General features: G+C 41.0%; 1 protein-coding gene across 1 annotated transcript; it reads left to right on the plus strand.

Moving 5' to 3' along the window:
• Window positions 1-946: 946 nt before the first annotated feature.
• mogat2 (monoacylglycerol O-acyltransferase 2) lies at window positions 947-16,673 on the plus strand. Its single transcript, XM_039778097.1, has 6 exons — window positions 947-1,284; window positions 2,908-3,086; window positions 14,042-14,246; window positions 14,388-14,559; window positions 15,205-15,404; window positions 16,031-16,673. The coding sequence occupies exons 1-6, from the start codon at window positions 1,191-1,193 to the stop codon at window positions 16,183-16,185; spliced, it is 1,005 nt and encodes a 334-aa protein (XP_039634031.1). The 5' UTR covers window positions 947-1,190; the 3' UTR covers window positions 16,186-16,673.
• The last annotated feature ends 1,132 nt before the right edge of the window (window positions 16,674-17,805 follow it).

Here is a 17,805-nt window from a genome sequence, read left to right on the forward strand (position 1 = left end):
GTTATTTTTTTTGAAGGAAGCTATAAAGTAGGTAATCTCATTTAAATTATGTTAAATATACTGTAGCTTGTTAAAGCAATACAAATGTCCAGACTGGTAATTGTAAGCTACTGAATCATACAAAATTGCTTTTGTGTGTCGAGACAATGCGGGCAGACTGTGCCAGCAAATAGCCTAGAACACATGAATAATGCCAACTCATTCCACACCCTGAGGGCCTGTTTCACATTGGACTAAGACATCCGACAGACAAGCACGTTATATAGATAGACGTTTTTATAATGAAGGGTGACAGCTCATTTTTAGAAGCAGTAATCACTCTTTGGCTTTAAGGCATGATGTTTTCCTTTTATTGAACTGCATTCACTTTTTTTGTCCACGTGTGCAGGTAAAACATTAACTGAGTATTCAAGATCAAAGTGTTATTAATGTTAGTGGTAATTAAGGCAGTTCATGAAGACGCAATCAAAGGGCAAAACTAAATGGAATGGCCGTCATACCTATTGGCCCTGGCAAAATGTCAATGTAATGAAAGCTAATGAGGTGAACGGATCGGAAGATAGACATAAAGAAATAAAGAGTTATGTAGAGATAAAGAGATATGTAAGGTTTTACATTCCTCTGAGTGTCTGTCTCAGTATTGTGTGTCGATTGGGGGTTGCAAGGCATGGGTGGCTCCTCCATTGTTTTTCACCTTGGCTAACCTTATGTTATACATTATGTGGGCTTGGTTTGTATTTAACACAGCACTCACGATGACATTATGTGATAAGAAATGCGTTATACCTCTGCAAAGGACCTTTGTCACTATCTGAACCCTGAGAGGCAAGTTACATGATTGCTCAACCAGATGGGGCTGCCTTTACAACCATACATGGACCAATATACACAGTCATGCTAAGGAAGAGCAACATATTAAACAGGTCTTTGACATTCCCTTCTTCCACTGAGTGGTTGCTGTTCCTGTTTGAATGCTCTCCCGTGTTTTAGCAGCTCCTTCCTTTGCACGGTCAAAAGTCAGATGTAGATATGGATTAACAAATCAAACTATTTGGAGTTTCTGAGATAAGACTGTCACTAGGAGGTGATGGTGGAGAGGTGAGAAGGGAAGACTTTGGACCCACTTCACTCGCTCCTCTTTGCCAGCGGCTGCAAGCGCCTCGGTTTGTCTCTCTTCTCTTGTGGAAAACATGAAGATTGATTTTGCCCCGTTGGAGACGCCCTTGCACAGGAGACTGCAGACGGCTGCGGTGGTGCAGTGGGTCTTCTCCTTCATTGGCCTGGGTGAGTGTGCATCGTTTATGAGTCCACTGGAAACATCTGGGAACGATACTGATGGGATGGTACTACAGAAGTCTACAGTTAGTTTCTTTACAGTAGGTGGTGTAAGCTGTTTCTCCTAGCTGCTCGTGGGAAAGTATATAAGTGAACGTGAGAAGTAGAGAACAGTTGTCGCAAGTGACATGAACTGTTGGATAGGCAGAAGAGAGAGCTAAGCAGGACGTGATCTGAGCTGAGTGCAGTCCACAGCTACACACGCAGTTTGTCCTCTTAACTGACCTCATGTCACATTGTGGATTTTTCAAAACAGTTGAGAATAGACAATAGTCATTCAGACTTGGCTACGGGTGTCTCCAACAACCATAAAGACTGTCGTTACAACAGCCAGGAGCACTAACCAACCAACAGGTATCGATCATTTTGACAACGAGCGAACAGAGGTTAAATAGCTGGGTTTCCCTACCGTTCAGTCCAAACTGAAGAAGTCTCTCAGATGAGAGATGAAAACGTCTTCCAAGTCCAGTTGGACCTTGTTTTTTTTTTTAACTCCTTTCTATTTCATATGCCGGCATCCAAATGAATGTCTCCACGTGTATTTGTTTAGCCCTGAAAGACAGATGGTGTAAAGCCTATCCACCACTTTTGTTTGTTTGCCATAGCCCCACAGCCGTGTCATCTTCCAACTGTTTTTATTTTAAAATGATTTGTAAACTGGATGTTATTTAACACTATTAATTACATAAAAGTGGATAATATTTCTTTTCGTACAAGACATAGTGAGTGACCACCAGCAGGTGGTGTTACAAGTGACTCCAGTTGGTGTTGGTGGGAGGTGTGTCCTGTAGTCAGTTTGCCATAGTTGGTAGTTTATTGATTATGGTGACAATAAATACACTTAAGATCATACTAACTTGTTTTCATATTACAGAAACATACAGAAAACATAAAACAGATAACAAACTATGCCACAAAATCAGATGAAAATTATAACACTGGGTGCCTGGCTAGCTCACCTGGTAGAGTGGGTGCCCATATATAGAGGTTGACTCCTCATCGCAGAGGCTGTGGGTTTGACTCCGACCTGCAGCCCTTTGCTGCATGTCATCCCCCCCCCGCCGCCCCTCTCTCCCATTTCATGTCTTCAGCTGTCCTATGAATATAAAGTCCTAAAATGCCCCAAAAATAATAACACCACGGATAAGTTCTTTAATATAATCATGTAAAAGATTTAATCCCCAAAACAACTTAAATGAGTCCTTGAAAAACTCTAAGCCCTTTCTAAAGCCATACAAATAACAAAGACCAAATGAAAACTTGAAATTCTCACATTAATATTATAAAATACCCAAAACCTCAGCAGCCAGAAGAGAGAGCAGTAAAATACTAAATTGTATTGACGTCATACATTCTGCCACAGCATAGCTATCAGTCACCACCAAAACTACACCAGAACTAAATGCTATTGATGCAGAGCAGACGCTCACCATTCATAAAATGGATAATTCCAGTTAAAAATATGAACACACGAGCTTAGTAACCATTCCTATGGTGTGTTTTGCCAGATCACAATGCACATGTATACAGTACTGCGCTCGTTTACAGCGCTGTATGTTCCTCTCTCCTCAGCACCCACCTGCATCTTCCTGTTCTTTTACCTGCTCTTCACTCGCTTCTGGCTGATCAGTGTGCTGTACTCCGTCTGGTGGTTCTTTGACTATGACACTCCTTCACGTGGAGGCCGCAGGGCGCCCTTCTTGTGTGGCCTCAAAATTTGGGAATACATGCGGGATTACTTCCCCGTCAAGGTGAGAGACAGCTTTTACACTAAAGGGCTTGGTTAAAGTAATCGAATCTCCAATTGAAATCCATCGTTGTTTGAGTGATGTGATATCGATTCATAAAATCCAGAAATCGTTCTTTTAATATATGCCTTTTCACCATGAATGTGGTGAATTGAACCCCCCTCTTGCTTGTACAATTCACAGCATAAGTTCTCTGACAAACTTTTTTATATCCAAGCAAAATTAGTATTGTAACTGAAATTTCCCTAACCTAATTGATATCGGATAGAAAATGTAATCGAATCGGGACCTTGTGAATCGGAATCGAATGGATTCGGGAAATCAATTTCGATACCCAGTCCTATTTTGGACAGTTGTTATACGAGACCTGCATTTAAATCACTACGTAAAGCCTACTGTATATGGATATCCCCGCCATTAAGCAGCCCCAAAGTCCATGTAAGTTGGAGTGGGCTGCACCGCTGTAGCTTAAAGAATAGGTCATCAGACCATCTCGCTCTGCCAGTCCAGTTGATCTAATCTTTGATCTGCAGCTACATACCAGCAGTGGCAAATGAACAGCTGATGGCTAAGGCCTCTGTGTTCCAGGGCCGTGTCTATGTGTGTTTGACTAGTGTTATGGAGAGAAATGTCACTGTCAATCCTAGACTCATTTTAGAGCCCTACAATACTATACTAAAGGACAATAAGGATTAGCACAGCCAGATGCAGTCCAGTTTGATGATTTTCCTATAAAAAAAACCCATACTTTTCTTGTCACTGAAGGAATAGTATGACCATTTATTTTCTTTCTTGCACATAGTTAAATGAGTAGATTTATACCACTCCCATATCTGTCTGTTAAATGTCATGCCAGGAGACACTTAGCTTAGCATAAAGACTGGAATCAAGTGTGAACAGCTAACCTGGTAGTATTATGAGAGTTACATGCTGGACTGTGTTTTGGCCGTGCAGTTGGGAAGTCAGCCCCCCCCCGCCCTCCCCCTGCATATCACAACTTGTTGTTTTTCCACTGGGGTTTTTGTACGGATTAAACAAGGTATAGCATGCTGATTAGCAAGCTTTGGAGATGCTTTGGAAAGAGCCAGCCTTCCGGTCTCCTACTATTTCCAGTCTTCATGCTAAGCTAAGGTAGCATCTCCTTGCTCCAGCTTCAGATTTAACAGATACACATAAGAGTGGAACTGTATCTTGATCTCATCTAACACTCGGCAAGGAATCAAATGAGTCCATTTCCCAAATTAACTGTTGCTTAAATAGATAGATAGCTTAATAGATAGATAGATAGATAGATAGATAGATAGATAGATAGATAGATAGATTTCACAGATTTACTAGCTGCTGCAAACCAGAAATATCATTTCATCATTAAAATGTCAGTGTTCAGGGGCATTGATAGTTGAAATACAGAAGGCTGTAACTGCAAATGGATAATCAGTTTCTTACAGCCATGTCTGTAAACTGTAAATTCACCTCCACGCTGAAAAGCATCCACCACACAGCCTCAGGAATGAAAAGAAATCATATAAATCATGTGAACATGAAATGTCTGCCAGAGGCAGGTTACTACTGGTTCCACAGACACACACCATCCCCTGATCCAGGGTAGATACAGATATCTGATCAGATCAGTGCTGCACAGGTTCCTTCAAAACGCACTTACTTTGTTTGCAAGGAGAGACAAGCTGGCATGTTTACTTCAGTTTCAGATAAGTGGTTATAATGTGACATTACAATCATTTTCAACTGGCCCTGGGTATTCGGGACACTCTTCTCTCTCGCAGTCCGCTGTGTCCCTCTTGTGGTCATACATGAGTAGTGCATACGTATGATTTAATGTACATTTCATTGGTTAGATCAGAGATCTTCAACAGAGGGTCTGGGGCCCATAGGGGGTCCTCAGAGTTACTGCAGGGGGGCCTCCAGATTATTGTCTTTTCAAAAATTAGAATGTCTCAACATCAATCCAACATATTATTTTCAAATATAATCAGCCTATTTGTAAAAAAAACAACAACATTGATGCTAGGCTTACTGGCCTATAGGTAAGGTAGTCACTAAGATAGCCACCCACAGATACAGTTCATCCTAAGCATTCACTGTGCCTTCCACATGTATTTTTCACATTAAAACGTGATTTATAAAATCATGCCAACAAGTATTTTAATAGCTTAGTATTGTATGCACTAAAAAGGCCAAGATTATTATCGTCACCTTCCTAAAATAATGTCCCAAGTCATTTTTTTTAGTTTTTTCAGAAAACACAAAAAACTGAATAGTTTCACTCAAAAATGTTATGACAATAGATGACTATTGGCATACTAATAACAATGTCTGTCAGTTATGCAACATAAGAGGGATAAATGCCTTTGTGACTTAGGCAGTTTTAAACCTTCAACTCTGTCAACAATCAGTGTGTTTACATGCACAGAAACCTCATCTCTTAGCCCTGAGTCCTGGACATAACTTCAGTGATAGAGTGGTAGATTTTTGTTCTTCTTGAAGCGGCTGCCATTTTGAAAAGCTTGTAAAATTGCCTAAGTCACATTGTCTTTTGACTTAGGCAAAATAAAATGGCCTAAGTCACACTCTTGACATAGGCCGTTATACTAAAAGGTGTAGAATCACATGACCTGTTCAACTGAGAGGTGGCCAGCACCATGATTTAGGCAAGAAAATCATTTTTGTCAAAAAATGACTGAGGCCATTATTTTAGGAAGGTGACGCAACTTCATTTTTTACAACATATGCATTAGGGGGTCCCTGCTCCGTCTCTCTCTCTGTTGAGGGGTCCTTGGCTCAAAAAACGTTGACGACCCCTGCTTTAGATGATGAAAAGCCCAATATTTGATATCAAATCCAAACGGTATTGGATATTGGGTGTGTATCTGTAGCATTCACAGAGAACAGAACCCCTGTTGACAATATCCGCCACATTACACGGGTCTCCATCTTTGCCTCGAGGCACCACTTACACTTTGGACCGTGTTGATAAGACAGAGTGCAACAAAAACACAACAAGCCATTTGATTTGATTTTTTTGTGGGGGAACAGGCAGAGTGAGTTTATAATTTGCTTTTAAAAGGTTGCCTTTGAGGTCAAAATCTGAAAAGCAACCTACTCTATGAGATATTCAGACATATTTGCATCTCTAAGTATTAAGTGGGTCATGGTCTGTTTGCATAGCCTTTTACAGCCATAAATGATAGCACAGTGATCCTTATTAACTCACCGTTCAACTATTTGAACTAATCCTAGCCTGTGTGTCTATATCATGTTACAGCAGAGAGAATAAATTCACTAAAAGACTGGAAACGTCTGAGATTAGAGGACACCATTTAAAAATATAGCTGATGCAGAAATGTAATGGATTTTAAATACAGAAATGTTAATTCTACTATTATAGAACCTTTATTTATTCAGGGAGGGCCATTGTGTAATGCTACTATTACTTCTAGTATTACTACTCTTGTACTTTATTTGTATATATTTGGGAGAATGGCTATATAGCTAACTATATCATAACTATTGATTGGGAAAAATACATGTGCAATAAAAACAAAACTGTACATAATAATAAAATGGTATGATAAGGCAGTTCCAGCAGTGAGCACCATATAATAATAAAAGTCAGGAGAAGACCGGTACAGAAGTGGTAATATTAAGATAACAGGAACAATAAATTGAGTGAAATTCTTAATAATCATTCCATCTTAAATACAAATAAAGCAATACAAACCATTCAAAAAGTATTAAAGAGATCATAAAGACATCGAAATGGAAGACCTTAAAATATAGTAGGCACAACTGACAATATAACGCAGCACTGCAAACGGCAACAAAGGATAATCAGCAGCTTTCTGACACAATTTCATTAGATGGGTGTTCATGATATTCTGTCCACCCCTGTATGTCAGAGTCAAACTCAGGCTCTGAAGCAGACCAATGATGTCTAAAGAGGGCAATCAGTATTTTTGGTGACTTTTTCTGTTTAGATAGATAGATACAGTAGATAGATAGATAGGTAGATAGATAGATAGATAGATAGATAGATAGATAGATAGATAGATAGATAGATAGATAGATAGATTTTTATTGATCCAAAATGGGAAATTAAAGTGTTACAGCAGAAAAATATCAGACACACAGCACACTTACAGAATATACATGAAAAAAATAGGATACAATATACATGAAATAATAATAAGATAGAATACAAGAACAAATATTTATTTAAAATATATACAAGTTGTGAATAAAAATGTACAGCTACTTAACTAGTATTGATAAAGCTGTACATAAACCTATTGTGCAAGTTGCACTTAGTGCAGTTGTGATTGTGATGTCTATGAGTCTTATCTAACACAAAGTTGAATTGCCCGTGGTAGGAATGATTTCCTGTAGCGGTCCGTGCGACATCGAAGCTGTTGGAGCCTCTTAGAGAAGGTGCTCCTCTGTTGGACCAGTGGGGCGGGTGGAGAGGGTGGTCGGGGTTATCCATGATAGATAACAGTTTGTTCAGTGACCTCCTCTTCACCACAGCTTCAAATGTTTAGGCATTTGAATACATGTTAAAGGGGGAGCCATGCAGATACAAATCCCTGTTTACATGGTTTATAAGGCTGTCAATAAAGGCACTTATCAGGGTCTGTATTCTATGGCAACTAAGGTCAGTTACTGAAGTTGGTTATTGTTTCAGTCTCTCATTACAGAGCTTGTAAAAAATTTTCACTCACCGGATAGTAAAATCTTTGACATTTCTGTCTGTATCTTGGAGCTCTTTTAAGACAGTGGTGTTCAAAATGTGATAGAAACTAGTTACATTTGTCTGCTATTATATGGTGTAGTTATCTCTGCAACTCACACCAAAAATGCATGGTTTACTCTCAAACACGAGGAGGAAAATGTTACAATTTACCCCATAGTCTGGTTTAGTTGTACCATACCCTGGGCTGAAATGTAACACTAACAAATTAGGATTATAACAAAAACTTGATATTGAAACTTTCATTCAACATTTAAATTACTTTTTAATAATAATATTTGTGTGTGTATGGGTTGAGAGGCACGCCTCGGCCCTTCTTTCTTTTCCAAGACTGACATTTTAGGAAAACCATACTGTAAATACAACTACATTTTTTGCCTGGGGTGGGATGTAACATTTTGTAACTCACACCCTTGTTACAACTAACCCAGATTTTGTTCACATGTTGTCGCCATGAACTAGCTTAATTGACAGCTAACAACCTGCATAAAAGATATAAACAAGATTTAAGTTTGTTGATTATCACAAAAATAAAAATAAATAAAAAGAAATGCAGTGTTTACAGAACATGTTTAGAGTGAATCAGCTGATTCCAAACTTGTTCCTGATTGGAGTAAACAGACATGTTACAACCGACCTGTGTTACAACTATCCCCGGTCTCCCCTATATCAGACAAAATAATACTATTTCAATGTACTTTTTAAGTAACTGCCATGACTGAGAACTCCTAAAATTCCCTGGTTTGGCTGGAACTAATGTATCCAGTTCAAAGTGAGTCCTCTCCAGTATTCTATCATCTGACTGTATGCCACTTTAGGTCTGAAACAAGGAGTCAATGTCAGGGGAAAGAGAAGCACTGTCCTTTGGAGAGCCTGATTCGTGTCATTGGTGCGTCTTTACCCACCGTTTCTAATAACACCATCATCAGCTCAGACTACAAGCTCACCAGCTGATGTGCATTCTCAGAATGACACAACACATTTAGACAGCATGCATTCATAATTCATAACTTAAGGTCTAGTTTTTCTGCTTCCCTGCGCAGTCACTTCTCATTTATGATTTAAAAAACAAAATCTTGACATGATGCTCTTTGGATGCTTTTATATAGACCTTAGTGGTCCCCTAATACTGTATCTGAAGTCTCTTTTATATAGCCCTTAATGGTCCCCTAATACTGTATCTGAAGTCTCTTTTATATAGCCCTTAGTGGTCCCCTAATACTGTATCTGAAGTCTCTTTCCCGCTATTGAGGAGGAGAGAGGGGGGGGCAAGGTGGAGGGTGGGGGTGTGGCCTTGACCAACTGCCACTTTGCTCGTTTGAAAGCCATGATGTCTCTCTCTCATGGGTGGGCCAAATTCTCTGGGCGGGCAAAGCAGAGAAAGGGGAGGTAACCTTGCTCCTTATGACCTCATAAGGAGAAGATTCCAGATCGGCCCATCTGAGCTTTCATTTTCTCAAAGGCAGAGCAGGATACCCAGGGCTCGGTTTACACCTATCACCATTTCTAGCCACTGGGGGACCATAGGCAGGCTGGGGGAACGCATATTAATGTTAAAAAACCTCATAAAGTGAAATTGTCATGCCATGGGACCTTTAAACAACTCCTCTTGATGGAGTACAGCACTATGTACATTTAGTACAGTGTACAGTGTATGAACGCAGTGCAGATATACTGTATGTTACTGTAATAATTGTTTTTACCTCTTTTTCTTCCTTGTTTTTTTTTGTAGTACCATTTTTCCTTTTAAACATTGATATTCATTTGTAAATTGGTGGCAAGCATGTAAAGCTGTCTTGAATTTGAATGTTAGGTGGGTTCCTTTTACAAGCCCTCTGGTTTTTTTTTTTGTATTCCACCTGTGCATTATGTTATTGCATGTTTCTTCTTTTTTTATTTTCTATTTTCTATTGCACAAATAAAAAGATAAGAAAAGCTCTAGATCCAAATCTACACCAAAACATATTTGCTTATTCTTTGCCTGACTAAAACCAAAGTCCTTTAGCAGGGACAATAACAATACAGATAATGTCGTGGGGATATTTTTTATTTTTGAACAGCTGTGTTCGGTCCTCATTAGAGGAACTCCAGCTGATGATTAACTTGGTGATCAAGGGGCCGCCGGCCGCATGTACCCACAGTACAAACAGAGCTGACACAAAAAGACGCGGCAGCTTTGTGAAGGTCCAAATATTTTGACTTGCCTCTGCAGTACAAACCTGTTTAGTTTCATTCAACCTTTACTTCTCCTCGAGAGATCGTGGAGGGGCGACCCTCATCCTCAACGTCATCGAGTTAGATTACAAAGACAAATACAGGACAACAACACAGAAAGTACAATCGTAAGAAATATAGAGAGACAATCAAACAGAATTGGTAAATTAGGATAATAGGGATGCAAAAGAATATGCAATGATGTAAAGCAGTTACAAGTAGAAGTTTGCAGGTTTAGAACCGGATTCCTAAATTGTCCGAGAGGCTGAAGAAGCACAAGTGAGTTGATTTTAAGAAAGTGCTGTCATTTGTTCCAGAAGTCGGGTGAACTGAAACTAAAAGCTGTTTTTGAGTTCAGAGCGAGCTCTCGGGGAACATGAAGTAAAAGCCGAGCAGTCAGCAGAGAGAGTCTGTTATTGTCCCTCTGAGTAACAGAGAGGTTCTGGAAGGTACGAAGACAGTTTTCTAATAACAGCCTCATAAAGGATAAAGATAAGAGAAAGCAGTGAGCATCACGAGAAGACCACCCAATACTTCCATATGAAATACATTGATGTGTTCCATAGGCATAACCGGTTATGAATCTCAGGGTGGAGTGGTAGACTGAGTCCAGAGATTTAAGAGTTGAAGACGATGCATGTCTATAAATCACATCCAGTCCAATACACACATAGTTTGATCTTTTAAATTCTACAGGTGATCCCATGTATCTACATGTTTGACCAAAGCACTACTTCTGTATCAGTGCTGTGTGAACTTTGTCTTTTTTTAATTAGATAATAGAAATGAGGGGAAAAAAAGAAAAATAGAATCAAAGTGTATGAAATCCCTTCTTTGAAGCTGCCCTTTTGTCTCTGAGAGAAGACAGCATGGCTCCCTGATATTGGCTGTGAAAAGGCCGCCATGAGAACAGTGGGGCCTTGGAATAGTAATCTCACACACACAGATACAATCGGTGAGGAGAGCAGATTTGTTTTTTTTTTTTTTTTTTACAAGCGAGCACAATTCTCGCTGCAAAACAAACGACAGCACATGAACTTTAGCGCCTATCGCTATCTCCATATCCGCTCTGGACTAGTGGAAAACAAACAACAAACAACACAAACAACGCTCCACAGGTGAGATATCTTATCTTTTACAGTTGGTGATCAAAAACCATCATTTCTGACACTACAGAGAAACAGTCAGTTTCCAAGGACTGATTACATGCCAGGAGGCTAGTCCCACAGCAGAACCTCCTTTACCTGCCAAATTGAAATATCCTCTGTGTTAAGTGTAAAAGTCTAAGCATCTCTTTGGACCTCCTACCCAGGGACGAACAAAAGGGAGCAAGTCAACACCAGCAGAGTTTATTTTAACTTTTCGATAGATTTAAAGAGCTGCCCCTGAGTCTTATTACCTCTGTAAGTAAACAAATGTATCTCCTATCACACTTGCCCAAACAAATCAAGAAAGTACATATTAAGTATTGAAAGGGAACTCAACCAGTTCTCAGGTGATGGGGAATCACGCCACACAGGCATATGTGGAAAAAATGGTGTAAAGCCTTTTGTTGCTCCAGAGAGAGCTGTGTGAAACCAGGTCCACGTTCAGCCCAGACAAAACGTAGCAAGACGTTTTTTTAAAAACTGAAACGGGGGTGTGTTGAACGCCCTGTTGTGTGTGCAATCGCTCTGCCTTTTTTTTTTTTTTATCACCACTGGTTTACAGACAGGTCTCTGCTGATTGGGTATCACCTGGGACACAGCCAATAAACGAGAGACGCACCCACCAAACGAGAGAACACACATCTCAAAGCATATTGCGCACACCCTTCAGAGAAAAGCATGTCGTTCAACCGGGAAACTGTAGCAGCACGGTGCACACCGTTTTGAGATTAAACGTGCCCCTGATGAATGTACTCAAGTGATGTCACTTGAGTCAGCGTCGGTTGGTTCTAAAGACTACAAGTCTGAAAATGAAAGAATCTGAGGGTGTTGAGTTAAAAAGAAGTGAGTTCACCAGACTTCTGTAGACTTCTCCTCATCGCTGCTCGAGGCTCCAGGCTACTATTAGTCCCTACTGGCTTCACACACCCAAATCTCCAACCAGAACAGTCGGCAGCCGAGCTGCATTGTGGGTAATGTAGGCGCATGACAAAGTAAAAAGAATGCATGACTAAAAAGATTATATCTGGTTCTGATGCATCAATTTTTAAACTGGCAATCATAAATCCCACAATGTTATAGAAGTGAAATGCTAAATCAGGGGAGTACTTTTGTAATATTTGCAAAACTGTGCAAGTGCATCACATTAATTGGAACTAAGCTAAGTGTCACTGGTTTAGAGGAATATTGTAGATGTAAAAATGTGTCACTGTATACAGTACTTAGACAAGGTACAGGAACAGTAGAACCTCACTGACAAGTCAAAGGTAATGGGAGCATGTCTATGTTCCCTCAGCCCTGTGTTCCCTCAACCCTATGTTCCCTCAGCCCTGTGTTCCCTAAACCCTATGTTCCTTCAGCCCTGTGTTCCCTCAACCCTATGTTCTTCCCGGCCCTGTGTTCCCTCAACCATATGTTCCCTCAGCCCTGTGTTCCCTCAACCCTATGTTCCCTCAGCCCTGTGTTCCCTCAACCCTATGTTCCTTCAGCCCTGTGTTCCCTCAACCATATGTTCCCTCAGCCCTGTGTTCCCTCAACCCTATGTTCCCTCAGCCCTGTGTTCCCTAAACCCTATGTTCCCTCAGCCCTGTGTTCCCTCAACCCTATGTTCCCTCAGCCATGTGTTCCCTCAACCCTATGTTCCCTCAGCCCTGTGTTCCCTCAGCCCTATGTTCCCTCAGCCCTGTGTTCCCTAAACCCTATGTTCCCTCAGCCCTGTGTTCCCTCAACCCTATGTTCCTTCAGCCCTGTGTTCCCTCAACCCTATGTTCCCTCAGCCCTGTGTTCCCTAAACCCTATTTTCCCTCAGCCCTGTGTTCCCTCAACCCTATGTTCCTTCAGCCCTGTGTTCCCTCAACCCTAAATTCCCTCAGCCCTGTGTTCCCTCAGCCCTATGTTCCCTCAGCCCTGTGTTCCCTAAACCCTATGTTCCCTCAGCCCTGTGTTCCCTAAACCCTATGTTCCCTCAGCCCTGTGTTCCCTCAACCCTATGTTCCCTCAGCCCTGTGTTCCCTAAACCCTATGTTCCCTCAGCCCTATGTTCCCTAAACCCTATGTTCCCTCAGCCCTGTGTTCCCTAAACCCTATGTTCCCTCAGCCCTGTGTTCCCTAAACCCTATGTTCCCTCAGCCCTGTGTTCCCTCAACCCTATGTTCCCTCAGCTCAAGCGTTAACCCTAACCAATAAACCAAGATGATCAGTATTACTGTAGCAATGGATAAAAGGTCACATATCCAAAACGTGACCAAATATGACCAGGGGGCAGGGGGTTTATGTGGGCTGAGGGAACATAGGGTCTAATTTCAATGGTGGGGAAATTTCATAGAAATGAGGGAACATAGGGATGACCCAAAACACATCACTCTGCATACACTGACTTCTATAGCATTGTGTGTTTTTTACAGTAAAGGTGATGGGACCAATGTTTGGGAGATTCTACTTCTAACTTAAAATGGAAATACACAAGCACATTTCCAAGTTTCTTAAAGTTGCACCTAAATACAGTACTTGAGTAAATGTAATGAGTTGCTTTCCAAAACTGTTAGTATTGTGGGGTAAGTGAGGGGAAGTGTGTCTTACAGCAGAATGGTTGCTAAATCTTTTCAGACAGTTTGCAAACAGCCAGGAGGGATGGGAGAGGGTTCAGAGTGTTGACACCGGGATGTGCAGCCAGCTGGGCCAACATAATGAAACAATGTCAGCTCTTTTAGGAAGACTCAGATGATCTGAAGTCAAATATTCTACATGATGATTATAGATCAATATTCAGATACAGCAGTGGACGGACATTAATGCTTTCATTTTCACGAGATTCTTTTCTTTTCTTCGCCCAGTTGGTGAAGACAGCTGACCTGGATCCCAGGCACAACTACATCCTGGGCTTCCATCCCCATGGCGTGCTGGTGGCAGGAGCCTTTTCCAACTTCTGCGTCTATGCTACAGGCTTCAGACAGCTGTTCCCTGGCCTCACCAGCTACATGCTCATGCTGCCCCTTTGGTTCAGATGCCCGTTCTTCAGAGACTATGTCATGTGTGCAGGTGAGGCCCAGAGACGTTTTGAGCCACCCTTGATCAGATTGCTCTTTATACTTTAATATGCCAGCAAAAATATACCGTATTTAATAGCCTTCAAGGTATTTTTGGACTTATTTTGATCACTTTTCTGTTACAACCCTGCAGGTCTTATTCCTTCGAACAAAGAGAGCGCCAGCTATCCGCTATGCAAAAGAGGCGGCACCGCTGTTGTAATAGCAGTCGGTGGGGCCCCAGAGGCCCTTGATGCCCACCCTGGGACCTTCAATGTACTATTGGCTAATAAGAAAGGCTTCATCAAGATGGCGATGGAGCATGGGTAAGAGCAGAGAGGCCTGGGGGAATGAGGAAAGTTTTCTGTTAAATGCAGCTAATTCTCCAAGGTCTTACGGCGTGTGGAAGGATTCTGTCCTACTATTCATTTAAGTTTCTTGCAGCTTGAGCTTGGCCTCTTGAAACAGAGGCTTAGCCAAGCCCCTCATGGAATTTCCCAGGAAAGCACAAGCACGCCGCTATGAGATAGATTCAGAATGAGAAACAGAAGTACAAGTACACTGTGGCACGGTGGCTCAGTGGTTGGCACTGCTGCCTCACACCAAGTAGGCACTGCTGAGTACCGGGGCGGGTTCCATTTCTGTGTGGAGTTTGCATGTTCTCCCCGCGTTTGTGTGGGTTTCCTCATGGTGCTCCGGTTTCCTCCCATGCATGCTGGGTAACTCCTGCCTTTGCCCTTGCACTGGCATTACAAGTAGAGTTGGTCACCGGGCGCCGGACTGTGGCTGCCCACTGCTCCTAATTAGTTAGGATGGATACATTACTCCTATGTGAAAATGTACTTGGCAAACAAATGAAAATACTAAATTAAATATAGGTAAATATGAATTCAAATATAAAAAATAAAGTATTTTAAATACTGGACACTATTAGTTAATGAATAAATGTTTTCATTAAAATCTTTTTTTAGTGCTCATCTGGTGCCAGTCTTCTCCTTTGGAGAAAATGAAGTGTTTGATCAAGTGAAAAACCAAAGAGGAACCTGGCTGCGATGGATACAGGAGCGGCTGCAAAGCATCATGGGTATCTCCTTGCCTCTTTTCCATGGACGTGGCATCTTCCAGTACTCTTTTGGTCTCATGCCCTACAGAAGACCCATCAATACAGTTGGTGAGTAGGCTTTGCTCACCTATCAGGACATGGGTGGGTTAATGAACAGGCCTACTGGGCCCAGGCCCGGGGGCCGCTGGGAAGTAGCTGTTTTTAACTTTCAATTTCTTGTCACATAGTCAAAGGGCTTAGTCATTCATGTCAATAACAGAGCCCCAAAAGTTCTAGTGACAAAACTGAATGAATAGCCTAAACATTCACTTCAAAGATGTCACAAGAAAGAAACCATCATGATACATTTAAAGTGTATTCCCTCTGTAATTATATGCGACTTTAGAGAGGCTGAGTGGCACAGTACATGCAGCAGGTTACAGGATGCAGTTAGCTTCTCTCTGCACTGACTGTTTTGGATCCGGTGCAATTGTGTCAGCTACTGCCAACATCACCAGCAGTATGGTAAATAGGCTAAAGGATGCATCGCATTAGACTTTGTCTGGCTGGCTAAAAGCTGAGCTATATTATCATGAATTTCCCAACCAGCAATTGATTATGGCAGAAGCATCTAATGTTACTGAGTGACTAGACACATCCAACTGGTTGGCATGCATTTTTTCAGCCGGACCATATTGCAAAATGTAAAGTACACTGACTGTGAGTGTGTTGTACTCCTTGTCACCTCCCTGCAGTTGGAAAGCCAATTAGGGTGGAGAGGAATGAGAAGCCAACAGTCGAGGAACTTGATGCCCTCCACCAGCTGTACATGGACGAACTCAGCAATCTGTTTGACGAGCACAAAGGCAACTACGGAGTGGACAAGGACACGCACCTGAACTTTGTCTAAACTGGACTGATGATGGAGTGGATTTGAATGCATATTTATTTGTTAAGCTCTGTTGCTGCAGGCAAAGAAAAATTGATTAGCTCGGTTAACATGACTTTGCTCCCAACCGGCCTGTTAATTAAAGATAAATGGTTCTGCAACAAGACACACTGTTGTATCCGTTTGTATACGGGACGATTGAACGACCCCATTAGAGAAAAGCAACCAGAATAGAAATGCTTATGTATCCATTACTGAGAGCTTGCTGTTCATTTAGACTCCTGTTGCTTTTCAGGGCTGTTCAGAGGGAACACTAATGACACAAGTTTTCCACCATCTCCCAGTGGTGGTATCTGTCTGGCATTCTGATTTTGTGCAATTAAATGAGTCAATTTGGGTGAATTTGGGTTGCAACAACATTTGGAGACACTGTCACAAAAACTACTTTCAGGATTTTTTGTCTATCCGAATGCTTTAAACTATAAAATAAAATCATCTTTTATACACCACTCAACTGAATCTTCTTTCTTTTGTTTCTATAATTTGCCCTCCATCATTAAAGGAATGGTTTCCCATTTGAGTGGAAGTAACATTCACTCAAGTACTGTACTTAAGTATAATTTTGAGATACTCGTACTTCACTTGAGTATTTCTATTTTCTAGTACTTTATTCTTCTTCACTCTATTTCAGAGGGACGTGTTGTACTTTTTACTGCACTACATATATATCACAGCTGCAGTTACTAGTTACTTTTCAGATTAGATTTTACATAAAAAAAAAGATTGGACAATTAAACAAATGCTTCCCAACATTTTTTAGATTAGAGAAATGCCCCAAAAATGATGCAAATGTGTCTTACACAACTTAGTTTGTTCTTCTTTTCTTTCACAGCCCCTCAGGTTTATCTTGTGACTCTTTGGAGGACCACAGACCCTGGGTGAAGGGAACCACTGGACTACTTGTTAAAACTAGTTGATGGAGTAAAGTGCTGCTTGCTCAATATCACTCTCATATATGTAGGTAATCAGTAGGAGGCAGGAGACTAGGAGCTTTGCATTAAGACTGAAAACAGGAGGAAGCAGGTAGCCTGCAGAGATTCTAGAAAGTCTCTACTACTGCTACTGCAATGAAGAAATAGTCTGGCACATAACCCACTGTAAAGCTTGTCGTTTTTACACTTCAGTGTTTGCACGGATTAAACAAACAAGATATAACTTTCTAATGTATGAACTTTTGAGGTGCTGGCAAGCAGAAGCAGGCTAGCTGTTTGTCGTTTTTTTATGGAAAGCTAAGCTAAGCATCTCCTGCCGTGAGCTGCATAACCTACAGATAGAGAGAAGTATTGATCTCCTCTTTCAATTGTCTGCAAGAAAGCGAATAAGTGCATTTTTACAAAATATGAAACTATCGCTTTAATATCTGCCTATCAACCTTATTAAAACTGATTTTGTGAAACAATATGGAGAAAAAAAAGATAATTTATTATTGATTTTCAAATTGAATTCAATTATCAAATATGTGTTAATCACTGACTAAGATGTGCATTCCTATCCAACATGATGTGAAATGAGTCTGCTGCGTGGACTAAACTGGGGTTAGCGGAGGTTTTGGTTACATCAAACCTGCTCAATGAACATGAA

Source organism: Perca fluviatilis, chromosome 16 (genome assembly GCF_010015445.1).
Source record: "Perca fluviatilis chromosome 16, GENO_Pfluv_1.0, whole genome shotgun sequence".
Lineage (NCBI taxonomy): Eukaryota > Metazoa > Chordata > Actinopteri > Perciformes > Percidae > Perca > Perca fluviatilis.